A 19,705-nucleotide genomic window follows, 5' to 3' on the forward strand; every position below is an offset into this window, starting at 1 on the left:
TATTAGGAGGAGGAGCAGGAGGTAGAGAAGTATGTTATGGACCCTTTAATTAACGTCGTAAACCACAGAAGTATGTGAGAGAGGAGCACATAGCCTGACTCTCCTCCCTTCCCTTGGCACAGTCATTTGTGAGGCATTTCCTTGACTTTGTTATAAGAATTTTAAGGTCTCAAATACAGAATAAATATTCATAAACGCACACATATCTAAATATATGAACCATGTGAAATAGTATAGGAGAGCAATCCTGGAGCCATTCTGACTCTCCCAATGACCTCAAACATTCCTCTGAAGTAAGGGAAGCAAATGGGGAAAGCCTTCCCATTGTCTTTTTACTTGAAAATCTTTAAGGTGTATTTGTGAATGAATAGGGTGGGCCTGTGACCTGGATTCAGGAACTAAAGTATTAACCATCACAAAAGAATGGCCAGACTGCCCAGGTAATGCAATCAGTGACCATTATCAGGTATCCTGGCAAACAGGATTTCTGCTGTAGACCACCTCCTCTGCTGTAGACTGCTTCCTTCTGTGATGTATCTATGATGTTTTAAGGGGGGGGGGTCTTGGGCTACAGGGTGGGCAATTTCAAAAGTCTATATAAGAGCTTGCACACCATTGTTCAGGGTTCTCCTCCCTCCAGCGTGTGGTGAGCCTGTTGCAACAGTTCCTTGAATAAAGATCAGGCTTACTGGCCGCTTTGCTTTTCAATTTACTCTGGTTGGCTTTTGTTATTTCTCCTACCAATAGGGAACCCACTTAAGGACTCTATGTGGGCTCTGGAAAGGAGCAGTTTTTTTTCTTATAACAACTTCCTTACAGGAAGCAAACCAGTAAGGGAGAAAGTGTCTGAGGCAACAGACTGAAGAGAGGTAAATTCAGGGTCACTCTCCCCCCCCCCCCAAAGTAAGGCCCACTCTGCCCCTCATGTTATGTATGTGAATGGGGAGGGCATGTGAGGGGGATGAGGTATCTGCTATCTAGAGTGGCTACTTACACATCACCCAAAAACCAAAAAGAGGGCATAAAAGGACAATTTGCAAAGGAATTGTATATACTAACTTATACATCTAGATGCACATTCAGAAAATAATTGCCATAATTTAAAAAGAAACACAATGCATCTTAACATAGTGGGGAAGATTGTGACCACGGAAGCTCAGCCTGCTGTCTAGGTTCTACCTATGGTTGGGCCACTCCAAGACCCCTGGTTACACTCCCTTCTTAGGGTTCTTTCTCAGACTTAGACGGGACAGCTCTTCACATAGAGGACTCCTTCAGTCAGAGGACTGTCCTCTGACAGTCCTTCAGATAGATGGACGTCCTCTGTAAAGTAGGGCAAAAGTAAGGAAGAAATGGTAAGGCAATAGGACAATCTGCAGTCCAGCATCCAGCACTCTAGGAAGGACATGGCAGCAAGGGTGTACAGGGGTCAGAAACAAAGTGACTGCAGAGAGAAAGAGAGCTGGTGGAAATTGGAGTCTCCTCTTGGACCTCAGGAGACTCTTTGCCTAGGTCACTTAGCTGATGCCTGGTCTTATCTCTTTCTCACACATAACCTCTCTCTTCTTCTTTTTTTGCTGGGTTGTTTCCTGGAGATGAATTGACATAGAAGAGAGAAGGCAGAGGATATAGGCCTTAACATTCCCACGCCGTAGCACAGGGGTAAGGAATCTTCTTCAGTCTGAAGGTCACAGCCTTCCAAGGGCCAGAGGCAAAACAAGTGTAGATGTTAGCCTTCAATGGTAGGCTAGTTTCTACACACACTCATGTGCCCCTCTCTGCCTTCTAATCCAGGCAAACAAAGGTCATTATCACAGTTCAAGGACACATTCCAGTCAGGCAAGAACATTTAAAGAGGGTGCAACACAGGGCTGATGAAGGGTGTGGCCTGGAAGAGTCCCAAAGGCCAGGTAGAAGGACCTGGAGGTTCCCCAGCTCTGTTGTAGAGCATGAATTGAAGCATGGGGTATTTTCTCCAATACATATTTGGTCACTTCTTGCAGGAAGTAAAGCTGTGCCGACAACATAGTATCTTGGGGCACTGAATGTGTTAAAAACCCACATAAATAAAATAAATGAAAATCAAATCTAGTCACAACCCATTCGGTAATGATATTTTCAGAAGGAGCCAAAAAGACCACACACAATTATCATCTTGAGACAGATTCTTATTTCCTAGCCCATAATTTAAATCAGTTCCCTTCACTGAAAACAAGCAGAGAGGGGGAGAGAAATGAATAGCTGCCAATATTGTTGAAGAGCTCATCTGTGTTTCAGGGGCAAAAAAGGGATGGTGTGAAGAGGCTCTGTTAAACAAGGGCATTCAGCTACTAGGATTCCATAGCTGGTGACAACAATCCTGTTTTTAAAAAAAGGTGGGATCTGACTATCTTTGGTTTTTAAAAAAGGTGGGATCTGACTCTCTTTGGTTCTCTTCAGGAGCAAACCTGATCTTGTACACTGGCACTAAGCTCCTGAAAATTGTAGAAGGGCCTGTTTGTTCATGGATGGAACAGTACATTCAGGTCTAGTAATTATAAAAAAGAATTGCATAATGTTTGATAAGTAACATACAACGCACTTTTCTACAAAAAGTGGGGGGCTATGTGGGCCTTTTTTGGAATATGCGTAGTGTCACATTTTTACAAGTACAGTGGTACCTCAGGCTACATACGCTTCAGGTTACATACACTTCAGGTTACAGACTCCGCTAACCCAGAAATAGTGCTTCAGGTTAAGAACTTTGCTTCAGGATGAGAACAGAAATCGTGCTCCGGCGGTGCGGCAGCAGCAGGAGGCCCCATTAGCTAAAGTGGTCTTCAGGTTGAGAACAGTTTCAGGTTAAGTACAGACCTCCAGAATGAATTACCGTATTTTTCGCCCTATAGGACGCACTTTTTCCCCTCCAAAAATGAAGGGGAAATGTGTGTGCGTCCTATGGGGCGAACGCAGAGCTGCCTGCAGTCCCGGGGTGAGCGCAGCTCTGCGCAGCCATCCGGAGCGGGGCGCGAAGTCGCGCCTGCCTCCCGATGGCTGCACAGAGCTGCCTGCTGTCCTGGGGCGAGCTGCCTGCATTCCGAAGCCTGGGGAGACCGGCACAACTTACTGCTGGCCTCCCTAGGCTTGCGGATAGCAGGCTGTTCTCGGGGCTGGGATTGGGGGAAGCTCGGGCTTCCCCCGCGCCAGCCCCGTGCCTGGGGGGGAAATAATATTTTTTTCTTTATTCCCCCCCCCCAAAAAAACCTAGGTGCATCCTATGGGGCGGTGCGCCCTATGGGGCAAAAAATACGGTAAGTACTTAACCCGAGGTACCACTGTATCCTGACCCTCCTCATAACAATACAGGAGACAAATCCAAAGTTTCTCCTCCACCATCTGCAATACAGGAATGATATTGATTTGTCCTAGAAGGTTGTGTTCTACACATTATGAGGTTATGTGAACTACCTTGAATCCTCTAATACAATACATAAATGCTATGTGCTACCAATTTAAAAGTTTGTGATGTTGGAACTGTGGGAGTAATAGCTCTTTGGATGAAAAATAAACTTCATTCCCACAATGAACACAAGAGAAAGCTCTAAGTCATTTGGTAAGGGGAGGGAAGATGTTGTAGGGAAAACATTTCAAAACCCAGTGAGTTTTCCTATATTAGGGAAATGTCACCAGATGCCTGGGCAACATAGATCCAGATAATATTCGGTGAAGGTTTTTTTTTTAAGGAATGGAAAATGTTGGAGGGGATGGGTTGTTCATTTCAGCTTAGATTGAGAGTGTTGCGCTGAGGGTTGGATTAACTTCAGGCTAACAATGTCAATGAGAAAAGTGTGCTGTGCTTCATTAAAACTCACCAGAATACAGTAAATGTTCCACGAACAAGTGGCTGGAAGGCTAGGGTGATGGTATTGTCCTGAGTTATTCTGACATTTAATGTACTGGCAGCCAGTACTGAATTGCAGGGGAGGGGAGGGTTGTTATTATATATTGAGAGTAAGAAAAGGGCTCCTGCTCCTCTGGCTGTATAGCTGTCTTTGCATGCTAAGCACTAACAAAGGTGGGGTATGCGGTGAAAGGAGGAGGCATGTCATATCATTTGGACAGGTGCAGAATGACAGGGTGTTGTTTGGCATAGTTCGGCCATGTCTTTGATCCATCACTGACTTGGCTCAACTTTGCCATTTCCCTTTTCCCAAGATGCACATGGAGCTAACTCACTCATTGAGCATAGGCATCGATGTCCTCCTCTTGCTTTTCTGCACCATATTGGCCTGATTCCTCAGGGCAATTCGGATCAGCGAGGGAGCCAGCCGGCAAGGCTCCCCGTCCACTTGCATGGGGATGGATTTGTACGTCAGCAACGTCACTTCCCGGCATTGGTGTAACCTTTCTCCGTGGCCTCCCACTTGAAGAGCAGCCTTAGCAACAGAAAGAGAAAAAGAGGGGGGGAATCAGTTCAAGTCGTCAAATCTAGCTAAAATGTACTGTTATTTGCAAGACCATATGAGCTCAAGGATTGCTTTCAGCAGGTGAATCATTATCTACTGACTTTGAGAAATTTGATTCGGTTTGCATTTAAAGGCCAATCTACCTTATTCACATTTTTTGAAACAAATGTACAAACTGAAACCCAGCCATGTTTTGAAATTTGCAATTCTCCAAATTGTGCAGTGCAGTTCTCCAGACAAGGAATGTGCACAAAAATACATATAATAAGGTAAAAGATTATGAGGGTGAAGGTACTCGATCCCTGTCCGAGGCTTACTAGAATCTGCCTTTCCTTGGTGAACACAGGTCTTTTTAAAATCCCAAATGGTTCTTTTAGGGTGGATGGTGGATATTTATGAGCTGTCTGCTCTGGGCTTTTTCGCTTCTGCCTTTCCTCAAGACAATAAACATGCGCCAATAGGAGTGCAAATAGTAGCTTGAGGGAGGGCAATTTTCATTGGGACCACAGTGGTGCATGGAAAGGGTTAAACTCCCTGTGCCTACCCACCAAGGGTCCTGATGGGGGCTCCTCATGGTCACTAATTCCAATTAAAATGGATAAAAGGGATGTTTAATGCCACATGAAGTTTGACCCTTAGAGTCACACACCAACAACATTTGCAAGCTTCAGAGTTTGACTTGCTGTGCTGCTTAAAAGGCACTTGGGAGCAATAAAGGTATGTCGGTGGGAGAGACAGTTAGCAATAGGTAGGGGAAGGTTGATGCCCTGGAGAATTAATTGTTCCTTGCTCTTCTAGTCCCCCTCTCCTTGCAGAATGAATAATCTGGAAGGAAGGAAGGGCAAGACATGGAGAGAAACAAGGAATAAAAATGGGAGGAGGCAATAATTATGGCACCAGATATTAAGATAGCAACAAAGTCCTTCCTGCAAGCCATTTTTTCAGGTGCAGAAGGAAGGGGTGTTCACCCATCCTTCACTGTTCCCTCAAATGGCAAACCAGGAGTGAGGAAGATTCACTCTACATACTCAGTTATTGGAAACCTGCCATTTGGTTTATTCTCTGTGAGTCAGCTCTGGTTGACTTATAGACAGTTTGCTTGCAGAAGGCAACCTATGAAAAAAACTCACCAAGGAGGCCATGGTGAACCCAATGACCTCAATGTAACCATCATCATGCCGCTGTGGTTCAAATTCTCTGTGATCTCCTGGATTCCCCCAGGGCATTGTGCCAGCACAATACCTGAACAGAAAAAACATAAGAAGAGCTCAGCTGGTTCAAAGTAAAAACCTGTTTAGTTCAGCTTCCAACCAGATGCCTATGGAAAGCTCACAAGCATGAATTTGAGAGGTTGAGGATACGTGGGATTTGAGCAAACACTGAACATCTGGCCCACTTGGCTTTTAGCAACAAAACCAAGCATATGTCTTCTACAAATATCTTTCAGATAGGATAAGGTTTCAGAAGGAACACCTCTGCTTTATACCAGAGTTATATCATGCAGACCAGGGTGGTCAATTCTCCATTTGCAGGGTGGGGGCTGGTTGCACACTCGTACTTATCCCACAGTTAGCTGTTTGAAGAAGGTCTGAGAGAGTAAGGCAAAGAGGAAACTCATTTTTATTTTCAAAGCTCCATATGGTCAGCCCTCCCCACCACCTCTTTGGTTTCAACTCTTCACACCACCAAAGTACAACAATTTCTCAAAAAGTGAGTAAGGTCTTCCAAGTGAGGAAAGAGGACAATGGGAGGCTGTTTCCCTCCCTTCCATTGGTTTATTTCAATTACGGTAGGTCTTCGAATTCAGTGTGAGAGAGATTGAGAGGGGGAGAGGGGGGATAGAACTATAACAGCTACCCTTTCAGGTAATTGCTAGAGATCTAATCCTAGATCTATGGGATAATTGTCTATTTTTCAAAAATGGTTTCCCCTCCTAGGGTTCCCTCACCCTGCCGCAAGTCCTCCCAGGACAAGTCCTTACCTGGGTATGTTTAAAAACACTATACATTGGAATTTCAGCTCCTGAATCTTTGGGGTCAGGTCTGTGCCATCACACTGCCAAAGAGAGTGAGAGAGAGTACACAAGTATGTATTAAGGTTTATTATAAAATAAACACCTGTGGATTTATTTCAATGAGATCTTGGACTTAAATAAAAAAACAAAAATATGTAAGGCCACATCACACAAGAGGAACAAGCCCACACTGTATTTATTTTTGCTATGTTCCCCTGGCAAAAGCAAGTACTCCAGATATGTTAATGTGGTTTGAGCCAAGTGCCATTACATCTAGTGGGAAATAAAACACACTGGGGTACACACTAGAAAACTAAACATGGAAGGAGGGAAGGTTGATGTAGCCAGAAAGCACACTTGCTGAAATAAATTTATTGCGCCCACTTTCTTTCCTTCCTTCCTTCTCCTTCCTTTTTTTGTTTCAGTTGAAGGCATGGAAGTCTTGTTCCGTCTTAAAACTGGCAACTCTGTAACAATAAATCTAGGTACCAGCCCAAATCCCTTAAATTCACTAAATGTAAGTGAAACTAATTTCCACTTGTCTTCACGAAATGTATGCAACTTTACAATCAAGAGGAAACTTTTCTCATCTTGTTTTACCAGCCAATTCTCCAACACGTCCTTAAAAAGCATAGTTCCCCTTTTTATACTCACCACAACTTTCACATGCTTGGATAAATCTCTGGAGCTTCTCTGAAGGAAGTCTGAAAAGGCTGCCTAAATTATACAGAAAAGTAGATGGGGAAAAGAAGTGTGATATAATAATTTCATCTGAATTTCATTTTTGTTGCTTCAAGGATCTGGAGTGAAAACAAGGCCTTGTTAAGTGAAGCTGCCCCACCGAAAGAGGCTGAGTTTCAGGGCACAGTTAAGTGCTGAAGTTGCTCTCAGTGAATACGACATTTCTAATTGCGTGGCTATTCCCTCCCCCCCCACAGGTGTAAAGAATAAAGACACAGGACACAAGAATTTAAGTTAATGGGCGAAAATGGCCACAACTTTATTGATTACAGGTAAGAGAGGTATTGGCTTTAGGCATTGGCCCCTAACCGACTATCCGGTCTAACCGGGAAGGGTTAAACACCAACAGGGGGAGCTACCTGAGATGCGTATCCCTAGGCGCTCCCCGAGGGGTTACCGCTCGGGGGCGCGCTTTAGGCCCTAGCCTCCGTAGGTTTCGGACGAGGCGTCGCCCCTCGGAGTCCTTTAACGAACTACCCTTCAATCATTGGGGGAGGTGATGGCGCTCCTCCCCCCCGACCTCATTTGCATGACAATACCCCGGCCAATGCCTACCGCTAAAACCGGGAAAGTTGTGACGAATTTGCTACGAGGTAGGCGAAAAACCAAGTGGCTCACGAACCAGCCAATTAGCCAAATGGGAAAAAATTCCTACCTGGCCCCAAACGGCAACCGGCCGAAGCCCATAGCAAGGTCGATGGCAGAACCTAAAGGGTGGGTGGGTGGGAATTCGAGCTCGCTGCCAGGGAGAAAAGGGGCGAGCCGGTGGCTGCCCCGACCTTATGTGGCCTCTAGGAGGCCCGCCCCTGCCGCCAGCCGATTGGCTGGCGCGCGGGGGTGTGACTGGGGAATCCCTGAATCGCGCGAGGCTGACCCCAGCCTCGCCGGAACGTGGGGGGTGACTGGGGAAACCCTGTAATCCCGCGAGGCTGACCTCAGCCCCGCGGGAGTGTGGGAGGGGTCGTGAGCCCGCAACTCCACCCCCTCCTGAGGATCGGTAGTGGCATTGGCAAAGTTTCCTTGAATCAGAAAGTGACATGGAATAGGAGCCCAAAATACTCCAAAAGGATAACCAGTGACCTATTAGAGGCACAGGGATGGAAACTGCCAATTACCCAATTTCATTATGATGTCAGGTGACTTCAAAGGGGCTCAAGATTGAGCCTGAAGATTAAGCCAATTGGTTGATGTCCCAAAGAATAGTGGTGACGATCCTCAATAATTAAAGCAATAAAACAAACAATAAACTGTTTACTACCCCCCAAAAAATAAGCAAAATTTGGATTCAGGAAAACACGTTTCAACTCACCCCAGCATAAAACATTTTATTTCGAAAGCGGCTGTTGAATTTTTCAGGATTTGCTTCTGTGATAAAGAAGAAGAAAACAGCAGAATACAAGGAGTCTTTACTAAGTCAATTAAACAGTACGCTGCCCTTGATGGTTCAGTTCCTTATTTTCCTTCTGGCAGGCAAACAGCTGAGTTTCTAGCCATTGCTGGCTGCTGGCTAAAGAGGAGAGGCGAAAAGGATGCATCTTTGTTTTCTGTGTTCACTAGATAAGGGAGTCAAAAGGAACCGATGAACTGTATATCAGTCTATTATGGAAAAGGGGGCAAATTGCTCATCTTTTTTTTTTCTTTCAAGAAACCATTGTGTGCTGATTGGTGATGTGAGATGGCCTTGCGCACAACTGAGAAGTGTTAATTTGGATTAATAAATGAAGTGTAATTCCATTATTAATGGAAGACCTACCCTTTCACTTCTAAGAAAAAGGAGAAAAGAGTATTGATGCATATATAAGAAAAACTGCTCCTTTTCCCTTATGGGGTACCCAAGAGCCCATATAGAGTCCTTATGTAGGTTCTCTATTGGTAGGAGAAAATAACAGAGGCCAACCAGAGAATACTGAGAAGCAAAGCCCTGTTGCGACAGTTTAATAAAGATTAGGCTTACAAGCTGCTTTGCTTCTCAATATTCTCTGGTAGGCCTCTGTTATTTTCTCCTACCAATTGAGAATCTACATAAAGACTCTATACTGTCTTCTTGGGTACCCATAAGGGAAAAGGAGCAGTTTTTCTTATAACAACGCCTTGTGCTTTTATATTGTATTTTGTGTTTTAATATCATATCTTTATGTTGTAAACCACCCTCAGAACTGCAGATCATTGTTGAAAAGCGGCACTTAAGTACTCTCAGGGCTCATCCACAAGTCTACTTCTCTAGTGCCAAGAAAGCACAAGTCTGAGTGGTTTTCTGCCCGGACTCACACTTTCGAGGCATGAGTCTGAGTGGGTTTACCCTTGCCCCACTCCTTTCCCAAGGAAAAGCTGCTCTTTAGTGCAAAATTGGAGCAAACATCAATCTGGAGAAAACCAAATTGCCATTTGCTCTGATTGAATGCCAAGGAGCAGTTTCCCCCCTGGGAGGGGGAGCAAGAGGATAAGCCTTCAATCAAACACACAACCCGCCTTACTTATTAAAAAACAACATCTGACTGAAACACACAGAGACACCAAAAGGAAGTCCACAAACAATAGGGACACTAAAGCAAACTCCCAGAGGGTCCCCCACACTAACCTTACATATAAAAAAATCATTTTTATTATAAATTTGAAGGGGTGGGTAACTCTGAATTAACAGGAAAAAAAATCTTTCTGGCCAAATTACTCACCTCCAAGCCTACAGCTTGCTTTCCCCCAAAGTGGTTTCACTCTCCTCTAAAAGTGTGTGTGTGCCTGTGTGTGTGCACGCACACACACACACACACACAAACATACATACATGCACACACTGGCATCCCTGGAATAATGTCCATTCATTCTTTATAGCGCAATATGACTTCATGATTAAATAATGCTTCTGCTAAGTGAGAAAGTAGCTCAGGACCTCATCCCTACTATATAGTCCGAGGCACATTTGGCATGCACGCCAGCACATGTGCACATGGAAATGAGCGCGCAGCTGTCATCACTTCATTCCTTTGCCCTTCCATGGCCCTTCATTATTATGCTTACTGCTCACAGTCATCTTAAACATGATAAAATATGCATTCGCTCTTTCCGTCAGGCATTCAGATCTTTATTTAGCCTGGCATTAGGATGTTCTTTTTTAAAAGGGGGGGGGGGAGGACGGACATTTTTGCATGGCTTTGTGATAGCATGAAAACAAGGACAAGTATGGTTGTAGTTAAATCAGCCACATGCCAAACAAGGCAACTGAACAACAACTTGGGTATCATCAGTGTGATTTCCTAGCATACAGACATCTATCAGAATGACTGACCATTATTGCTTGGCTGGGTTGTGCTGTATGGAACTACATGAGTACTAAGGGCAATGTTTCAAAACAGATAGGAGTACTTTGTTCACATGAACAAAGACAAATATTATTATGCACTTTAGTAGGGACTGTTCTGGAGTGCCAGTCTTGCATGTCCTGTGTCTTCACAATATACCCCCAACCTTTTCATAGCATGGTGTATCATTTTCAGAAGAATCAGGCAAGAACAGCCCAGATTTTTGCTCTACTCCCTGGGCAAAAAGTAATCCTTTTTACAAAAGAAGATCAGTAGGATTTCCAATTGTTTATTGGCAGGGCCCCTATTTCTTTGACATTGCACAGCAGGCAGACATTTATCAGGTGAAACTTTGAGCAGCAACAGTAAAGATCACCATGCAAGGAAAAAGATTCATCTACTAAACATCTACCTTCTGTGTACCTGGTAAGGGTACATTTATTGATTGGCTTTATTGCTCACCTCGTAACAGAGAACCTTTATGCTGGGTGCAATATGTTAAAATAAAAACAACTTCAAAACAAAGCATAATAGCTAAACCACATGAGAGAGGAGAAAAGCCCAGTGTCAACGTGACTCACTGTATACAATAATTTAAAGTTACCTTGAAGAGTTAAAAGCAGCCCAAACCCCCAGCTACATGAGCCCTGTTAGAAAGGAATTGGCAATCCTTTAGGAAGGGGTGGAGCTAGGTTTCCTCTGAGATTTTTCTCATGAATAAGCAGCTTAGAGGTATAGAGTCTTAGGTCACCTCCAGACTTTGCAGGAGGGATTCAAATGCATACCACAAATTTAGGTTTAGACTATTAAAGTGGATTGGAGCAATATGGCACAACAAATCCACTTCTTGCTTTAAAAGACAGATTGTTTTGCAGGTAGGAAAGTGATGGTTATGCACTAAAACTGTAGGATAATGAGAGGTTTATGGGAAGACATTTAGCCTTCCCACAAACAGATCCAAATGCAAACATTGCATGCATCATGCCTGAACATGCATGCCTGAACACACAAAAACCAGCTGATTGATAAGCAGCTTGTATATAGAAACCTTCAGCTCTTAAAGAGAAACCTAAATCATCTCCTGTTTTCTTTTAACTCAGGGCTTGGGCACCTGTCACCCTGCAAGTCCAATATGGCCAATGGGGTCAAGGATTATGGGAGCTGAGGTCCAAGAATATCTAGAGGGCCACAGGTTCATCATCCCTGCTTTAACTCCTCTATTGTGTTCTGAGGGATAGGAGCAGTCTCCACCTCAGCCTCATCCCACACTGTACTGCAATGGAAGAAGCCACACCTGTTGCAGCTCTGCCTGCTATATAAGGTAAAGCACCTCTTTGAGGAAGGCGTTCACAAGCTATTCATTTTCCACCCTGGTGCTCAGGAAGGGAAGATATTGGGTTTTTTTGCTCACCTCGAGATTCATGGAATTCCAGTGTAACGTGAGCATCAAATCCCAGGCTGAAGTAATTATTGAAAACACTTAGGGGAAGCTGCAATGATAAGACAAGGGGAACAAGGGAAGTGCTGTGTGTAAAAAGAAAAATTAAGAATATGCAATGGCAAATGTTAGGACACCTTGGGCAAGACTGCCTTGTTCTTTGTTCCACTAACCCAATATTTTATGATCTGACTGCCAGCAGCTCTGCAAGAAGTATTATTTTCCCAGCTACAGCATTAAATTAATAATAATAATAATAAAAAGGCCAGGAACTGAACCTGGGTTCTTCTGCACATGCTCTACCACTCAGCAACAGGCCCCCATATGAAGTGGAAGGAGACAAAGGAGGACTTTGTAAAAGGAGCACAAAAAGGTCACCTGCAGCATGTAGGAACTTTTTCTTAAGCAATTCAGATTTCTTCTCTGGAAATGCCTCCTGCTACAGGTGAAGCATGTAGCAGGAGGCATTCACCTCAAGTTTACAAGACTGGCTTAGAAGGTCTGCCTGGTCCAGAGCACCATTGAAGTTGCTACTGGAACTGTTGCTAATTAGTGGCGCTCAGTAGCCAAGCTGCAGAGGCAGTAAAGAATACCGTTTCGCAGCAACAGCTCACAGGCTTGCTCAGGAAAGATGCCTGAATTGGAACTGATGCCATCATCAGCCAAGGAACCGGTGGGTCCCTGTCCACTGGACTCAAAAGTTTAGTTCTTTTGATTTTACTTCTTTTAAATGATCTAATGCTGCTAACAGATAGGGGTTATTTCGTGATCATTGGCTGACTCTAGTTCTGCCTTTCTAGAAACAGTAAACAACCATGTAAATAAATGCAATTATTTAAGCCAGAAAGCTACTGTAAATTCTTAGCATTCCTGGACAGCATTCCCCTGCCATCCTGCATGAATGCTGATTTTCTTCCTTTGGTTTATTTCGGTAGAGGAAGATCTCACACTAACCTTCCGTGCTCCATCTTCTAGTTCATCTTGGGGCAAATCAGGATTTCTCTCCACCTGGAGGTTCCACCGGTCCAGTTGGACAATGGTCCCATCTTCTACATGGCAGAGAATTTTTGCAACAGGCTCATCTGTGTATCCCTAGAAATAAGAGATATTCATAGTCCAATGTCAACAACTGGCATTTGTTCTCATTACATGATGTATTGCAGAGATCTGACCAGAATACCGGATCAACAGTGATATTCAAAGATTATTTGTGAACTCCATATTCCAACCACTTTACAAGAGGTAGTGAGAGAGAGATTTTTTTGGGTGGGTGGATATTACTCCCAGAAATTCCCAAACATTAGACCAAAAGGAGATTAATAACAATAACAATAACAATAACAATAACAATAACAACAATAACAATAACAATAATTTATATCCCGCCCTTCTGGCTGAGTTTCCCCAGCCAATCTGGGCAGCTCCCAATCGAGTGTTAAAAATAATACAGCATTAAATATTAAAAACTTCCCTAAACAGGGCTGCCTTCAGGTGTCTTTTAAAAATAGGATAGCTGCTTATTTCCTTGACATTTGATGGAAGGGCGTTCCACAGGGTGGGCGCCACTACCGAGAACGCCCTCTGCCTGGTTCCCTGTAACCTCACTTCTCACAATGAGGGAACCGCCAGAAGGCCCTCGGTGCTGGATCTCAGTGTCCGGTCTGAAGGATGGAGGTGGAGACTCTCCTTCAGGTATACAGGATTCAGGCCATTTAGGGCTCTAAAGGTCAGCACCAACACACCTTCAAAGGTAGCCCCACATAGAGTGCATTGCAGTAGTCTAAGCGGGAGATAACTAGAGCATGCACTACTCTGGTGAGACAGTCCACGGGCAGGTAGGGTTTCAGCCTGCTTACCAGATGGAGCTGGTAGACAGCTGCCCTGGACACAGAATTAACCTGCGCCTCCATGGACAGCTGTGAGTCCAAAATGACTCCCAGGCTGCGCACCTGGTCCTTCAGGGGCACAGTTACCCCATTCAGGACCAGGGAGTCCCCACACACACACACACACCCTGTCCCCCAGAAACAGTACTTCTGTCTTGTCAGGATTCGACCTCAATCTGTTAGCTGCCATCCATCCTCCAACCCCCTTCCAGGCACTCACACAGGACCTTCACCGCCTTCACTGGTTCTGATTTAAAAGAGAGGTAGAGCTGGGTGTCATCTGCATACTGATGGGGATCATCGACCAGCGTGACCAAGGCAGTTTCACTCCCATGATGAGGCCTGAATCCCAAATGGAAGGGATCCAAATGGTCCGCATCCTCCAGGCATGCTTAGAGTTGTTCAGCAACCACCCGCTCAAACACCTTGCCCAAGAATGGTAGATTTGAGACTAGGCAATAGTTGGCCATATTGGCTGGGTCTATAGATGTTTTTTTAAGAAGCGGTTTAATGACCGCCTCTTTCAGCGGGTCTGTGAATGATTAAGAATGATATAAAACTGAGTGATAGTGGGCCAAGTTCTCAGGCTCAAACTAGATGAGTTATTTAGTGTTGCTGGTTTGTTTTTTGTTTTGTAATGAAAAACAAACTTGAAGCACTGTGATTGGGAGCAGATATGAGGTGGGGGTGCTGTTTAACCCTTTTCCTTCCAGCCATTTGTCTGATAACGCGTAACACCTAAGTTGTTTTCCCTTAAAGGTTTGGAAATCAGTTAGTGGGGAGTATCTTCTGTCCATAGAAGTAGGGGTGAGGGAGAAATTCACTTCAGCTTGCATTTTATTGCAAACTTAGCTAATTTGCACATCTTAAAACAATAAATTGACCAAAATGCAGCTATCCTTTGAAATGCCTTCTTTTCTCAATGCTACAATGCAGTTCTGTACACAAAAAAGAATGTGTGCAAACATGTGCGTTTTAGGGGAAATTGCATTTAAAATGTATATAAAAAACTCTTGGATAATGATGGTGGTGATATTAGTGAAAACAACATGGAAAAATTCATTATATGTGGGGAAATAGCAAGGGAAAGGGAATTAAGCAGCCCTTTCTCTTTCATGCTTCACACATCTCTTGGAAGTGGTACCCAAGCAAAGAAATATGTACTTTGTATCCATCAAGGAAACGTCTACTGGGTTTGATGATGGAGAAGCCTGCCACCTCCTAAAGGGAATATTCAGAAACCTCTTTAGCTTCTCCTGCTTCAACTAGATCTCACACCTTTCAAATGGCAGCCAGTGAATGTCTGATAAAATATTTTGAGGCATGACATGCAATCTGCTTACCCCTCCCCAGTTGAGGGTGCGAGCCAGGTCATTCCCGGTACCAAGTGGAAGTACAGCAACTGGAGGCTGGGGGTTCAGCTGAAGCTCATCCAGGATGGAGAGGATCCAGCCCACCTAAACATCAAATATGACAGGAAAGGAAATGATATCATATGCTATGGGGTGGTGAAGACACACTACTTGGGATTCTCCAAATGCATATCCCATCCGTTCTCTAAGTCTGTGCAATTTTATTTCTGCTGGTGTGTGGTTTATACTATGAATTTAAAGATCAGAATCCGAAAACCAGGATCACCCACTCTCAACCTAACCAACATCACAGGAGTATTAACGGGGATAAAAGGTTGAGAGAAACACGTACCCTGCCTTGATTTTCCAGCAGGTATGTTGAGGTACAAATGTAATAAATAAGTACAAACAAATAATTTCACTCATGGCCCCTCCATGGCCCTGATTCAAATCACACACAAACACTATCATTCACAAATAGTTTCCCTAACCATAATTATCTTGAATTTCTGCTTAACCCTCAAGAAAGAAGGGAATTTTCGCTGGCCAGGTTTAATTCAAATCCATCAAACCTCCTTTAGGGAAGTTTCTCAGGCAGGGTGTAAGGAGAAACAACTTGCCCATGTGAAGACCACCTGGTGGAAACCCTTACTCATATGGTTCTCAATTGTAAACCATATGCTGATCTCCGCCAGCAGTTTCTAGATCAACTCTGTATCTCCAAATGGAAGTCCAAGTCAGAGGTCATACATTTTCTATTACTGGGGAATGATCAGGAGCTCACCAAGTTAGTGGCTAAATATCTCTATTTGGTTTTTTGTCGTTGAAATACATTGCAGACGTCTGATCTCCCTGGAGACCAAGAGATGTGACAATAGACTGCTCTGCCTCCTTTCTTTTAGCAAATGTTTTGTGCCACTGGGGAAGTGGTAATTCTGTATTGATTTGTTTTGTTTTGGATGTTGTATGTGATGCCAATAAAAGGTTTTACGATACGATACAAATAGTTTCCTCTCCACCAAGAGGAAAACATGCAAGTTTGCCTGCATGTTTTCCCTGTCACAGCTAATAGCAGCTTGGGGAGGGCTTTAGGTTTGGGGAGGAAATCAATCAGGGGCAGAAGTTGGGACAGCAGCACACCCATAAGAATATAATAAGACCCTACTGAATTAGGGCAAAGGCCCCATCTATAGCCCGGCATCCGTTCTCACAGTAGCCAAAGCTCTCTCCCTCTCCCTGCTCCTAGATTCCTTTAGGATTCATCTCCCTTTCACCCTCCACTACAGCCCCAGTCCAAATTCTCCACTTGTTCTCAGCAGCTGCATTTTGAGAAATAAAGCTTTGGGGGTTTCAGCTGAGGTTTTTTTTTTTTTTAAAAAAAAAAAGTATATTATTATGGATCCTAAATGCTCTGCATGATCTTTAGAAAATTGGACAAGACACCCTCCGAATTGTTCTGAATCAGAAGGCTGCCTGAAAGAGTCTAGAATACAGATTGCCTGAAGTTGACGATGTTGCATTTTATTGCCAGAAGAGGAAAAGTTAACAATTGGGCAGGTACACTGGAAAATCTCCCACTTTCTGTTTCTTTCAATAATGCAAAGTAATATCTGGTCTCATTGAATATTCACTAAATCCATTTGAGCAAGATTTTCATTTCTAGATTTAATGGCTTTTGGAACAACGAGACGTTAATTTGTTTCTAACATAACCTCAGCATAGATAAGTCATGTGTCTCTCATATTAATGAGAAGATGCTGCCCCCATTAGCTCAAAATGTGAAATGGAAGGAATGTGGAAACAACAAACCCAAAGCCAGCGTTTTAAAATACAGCTGTGTGCATCACTTATCTCAAGTGGTGCAACATCTCAGGGATCTCTGCATGTAGAATCAGACAGTGGGGCATTTGTGATGTGTGGTTTCATTTATGCACATACATGGACTGAGCATAAGATGCATGATTCACAGCATTAGCACTCCAACAGAACTTGCTCCCTTGCTCAGGGAGACAGAGAGTGGGGCAAAGCCACAGCTTTGAATTCAGCACAGGGAACAGGTCAAGCCTCTGTCTCTTTTCCCTGCCTAGTTCAAGACAGCCAGTTATTTGTTCTCCTTCATGGAATCTAATGCAGGCATAGGCAAACTCAGCCCTCCAGACATTTTGGGACTACAACTCCCATCATCCCTGACCACTGGTCCTGTTAGCTAGGGATGATGGGAGTTGTAGGCCAAAAACATCTGGAGGGCCGAGTTTGCCTATGCCTATTCTAATGATACTTCCTTCAGCAAGGGATGGCTGGCTCCCCCTTCTGCCCATCTTCAGTTAGTCATTTCTGTTGTCAGCCAGTCACCTGTTATCTTTACTTATGCAGCCGGAGACTTGGCTGCAGCCATTGGGTTAATAAAGAGACTGGTTTGACCAGTTTAGCAGCCCCTTTCTCCCTTCTGGCAGACATAATTCACAAGCTTAGAGGAGATCCCAAAGATGGCTTCCAGACTGACATCCCCCGATACTATAACTATGACAGAGGCAGAGGCAGAAGGAGATGATCTCCCATCTGCCAGAAATGTCTTCTACAGGAAGAGCAAAGAAGAGCAGACATATACTGTACAGCATTTCAAGGCCTTGTTCACACATTGCTTGATTTATCTGCACTTTATTCCTGCATGCTAAGGCAAGCTTCACACATGCATGATTTTACACTCAATAGCTGTAGCACGGTGACTTGTTTGCATGGATGGACCATGTCAGGTATAACAACCCAAACTTCTCATTTCCCAACACCTGACAAAATGCTCTCCATTGGAGTCATATAACGCTGTCATTGTTCATAGAATCATAGAATCATAGAATCATAGAGTTGGAAGAGACCACAAGGGCCATCGAGTCCAACCCCCTGCCAAGCAGGAAACACCATCAGAGCACTCCTGACATATGGTTGTCAAGCCTCTGCTTAAAGACCTCCAAAGAAGGAGACTCCACCACACTCCTTGGCAGTTCATATACGGTAATAAAGAATAGAGAAGTCAAGTCATGTGCATGGATATGTGAATTGACCCTTAATGACCAGCAGCTGTCTGCATGAAGTAACTTCACTATGAAGCCTTCTGCTATTTTCTGTCCATGCTGCTGCATCCATGAGGAACAAGGCACACATCGGAAGCTAATTTATACCAGGTCAGACTATTTGCTCCTCAACATCATCGCCACTCTTTTTTCTTAGTTGGTGTGTGCTGTTTGTCAGTGTTGCTGTGACCCCTTTCATGCATTAGGCTCACAGCAATTTCCCTCCTTTGCTTATTACTCCTTTGCTTATTACCCCCCCCCCAAAAAAAAGTTGTGGGACTTACCGTTCCATCCCCACCACAGGCCAGGATTCGAAGATTTGGCATTTTTCTGTACAATTCAAGCCTATAAAAAGAAAACGAGCATGAAAAAAAGCTTATGTGATGATTCAGCCTGGGGGCTATTAGTTGGGAAACCCTGCTTTGAAAAAGCAAGGAGAGATTTGCCAACAAAAAACTGTAAGCAGGTGAACTGCCCAGGTACGACAATAAGGCCAGGGGTCAACAGGTGTGGGCAGGTCAGTTAGAGCAGCTGACAGAGAACTATGAGACTAGGGCATAATATAGCATAAGTCTAGCATAAAATAAGTGGGGTCCACCAAATGGCCTCTCTCTTGGTTTCTGTTTACGCCACTGTGCAGTGCTCTTGGAGTCACAAGACTCTGTTTTGCATTCCAGAGATTCCAGGCTGTTGGAAGTCGCACGGAAGACAGGAGACGGATGTGATGTTACTGGTTTCCTCTTCCTTTGTTGCTCGGTTGCTCTCTGCTTTCACAGAGAGAGCATGTATATTTCTTTTCTGTCTGCGTAGTTAGAAATAAAACCTAGCAATGTAGCTCAAACTTCTCGTCTCTTCTGCTGCTTTGATACTCTGCTGAATGGGGAACGTGCCTGGAGCCTTATCAAAGGCTCAGGTCATTAATCATCGTCGGAGGAGATTCCGAAGGCTCGACCGGAGGAGTAGCTCGGTTGTAGCAGAGATTCCGACACTCTCTCCCTGCCCCCCCCCCCCATTTTAGCATGGATGGGAGAAAGGGCACCATTTCACCTAGGAGCTTCAATCAAAATGCCAAAACTTTATTAACTCTGGAGGGAAACAGAGGCAATAACTGTGTGGCACAGTGGCCTAGTGGAGTGGAGAATCATTACAGAATATTACGGGCATAAATACGGGCAGACTAATATGTTTGAAGTTTTTTATTATTATTTGACTGAATGAAAAATTAGATAAACATTTTATTATTATTAAATTATTAGTTTTCTTATCTCATCTTTCTTCCATCATAGAAGTCAAGGTTCGTTCTTGGCATCCCATCCAGATGCAGAAAGACTTATACCTGCTTAGCTTTGTTGCTGTATCACATATCTTCAAACTTAGGGTTGCCATACGTCTGGAATTTCCCGGACATACCTGGAATACCGCTGTCGGAAGCAGTGTCCGGATGGAAATTGATAAAAATGCCTGG

At 44.0% G+C, this 19,705-nt stretch overlaps 1 protein-coding gene across 7 annotated transcripts in view; it reads right to left on the reverse strand.

Annotated features, from left to right (window-relative positions):
• Window positions 1-19,705, reverse strand: part of DGKI (diacylglycerol kinase iota) — a 248,841-nt gene that overhangs the window by 83,933 nt on the left and 145,203 nt on the right. For all 7 annotated transcript variants that reach the window (XM_081878845.1, XM_081878848.1, XM_081878847.1 and 4 more), the window contains 9 exons: window positions 18,525-18,585; window positions 15,164-15,277; window positions 12,889-13,026; window positions 11,908-11,986; window positions 8,510-8,565; window positions 7,114-7,176; window positions 6,427-6,500; window positions 5,576-5,687; window positions 4,216-4,415 (listed from right to left, as the gene is read on the reverse strand). In XM_081878845.1, coding sequence (XP_081734971.1) covers window positions 4,216-4,415; window positions 5,576-5,687; window positions 6,427-6,500; window positions 7,114-7,176; window positions 8,510-8,565; window positions 11,908-11,986; window positions 12,889-13,026; window positions 15,164-15,277; window positions 18,525-18,585 — 897 coding nt within the window. The remainder of the gene's footprint in view (window positions 1-4,215; window positions 4,416-5,575; window positions 5,688-6,426; window positions 6,501-7,113; window positions 7,177-8,509; window positions 8,566-11,907; window positions 11,987-12,888; window positions 13,027-15,163; window positions 15,278-18,524; window positions 18,586-19,705) is intronic.

The sequence above is a fragment of the Podarcis erhardii genome (assembly GCF_964252035.2).
Source record: "Podarcis erhardii genome assembly, chromosome: 10".
Taxonomy (NCBI): Eukaryota; Metazoa; Chordata; class Lepidosauria; order Squamata; family Lacertidae; genus Podarcis; species Podarcis erhardii.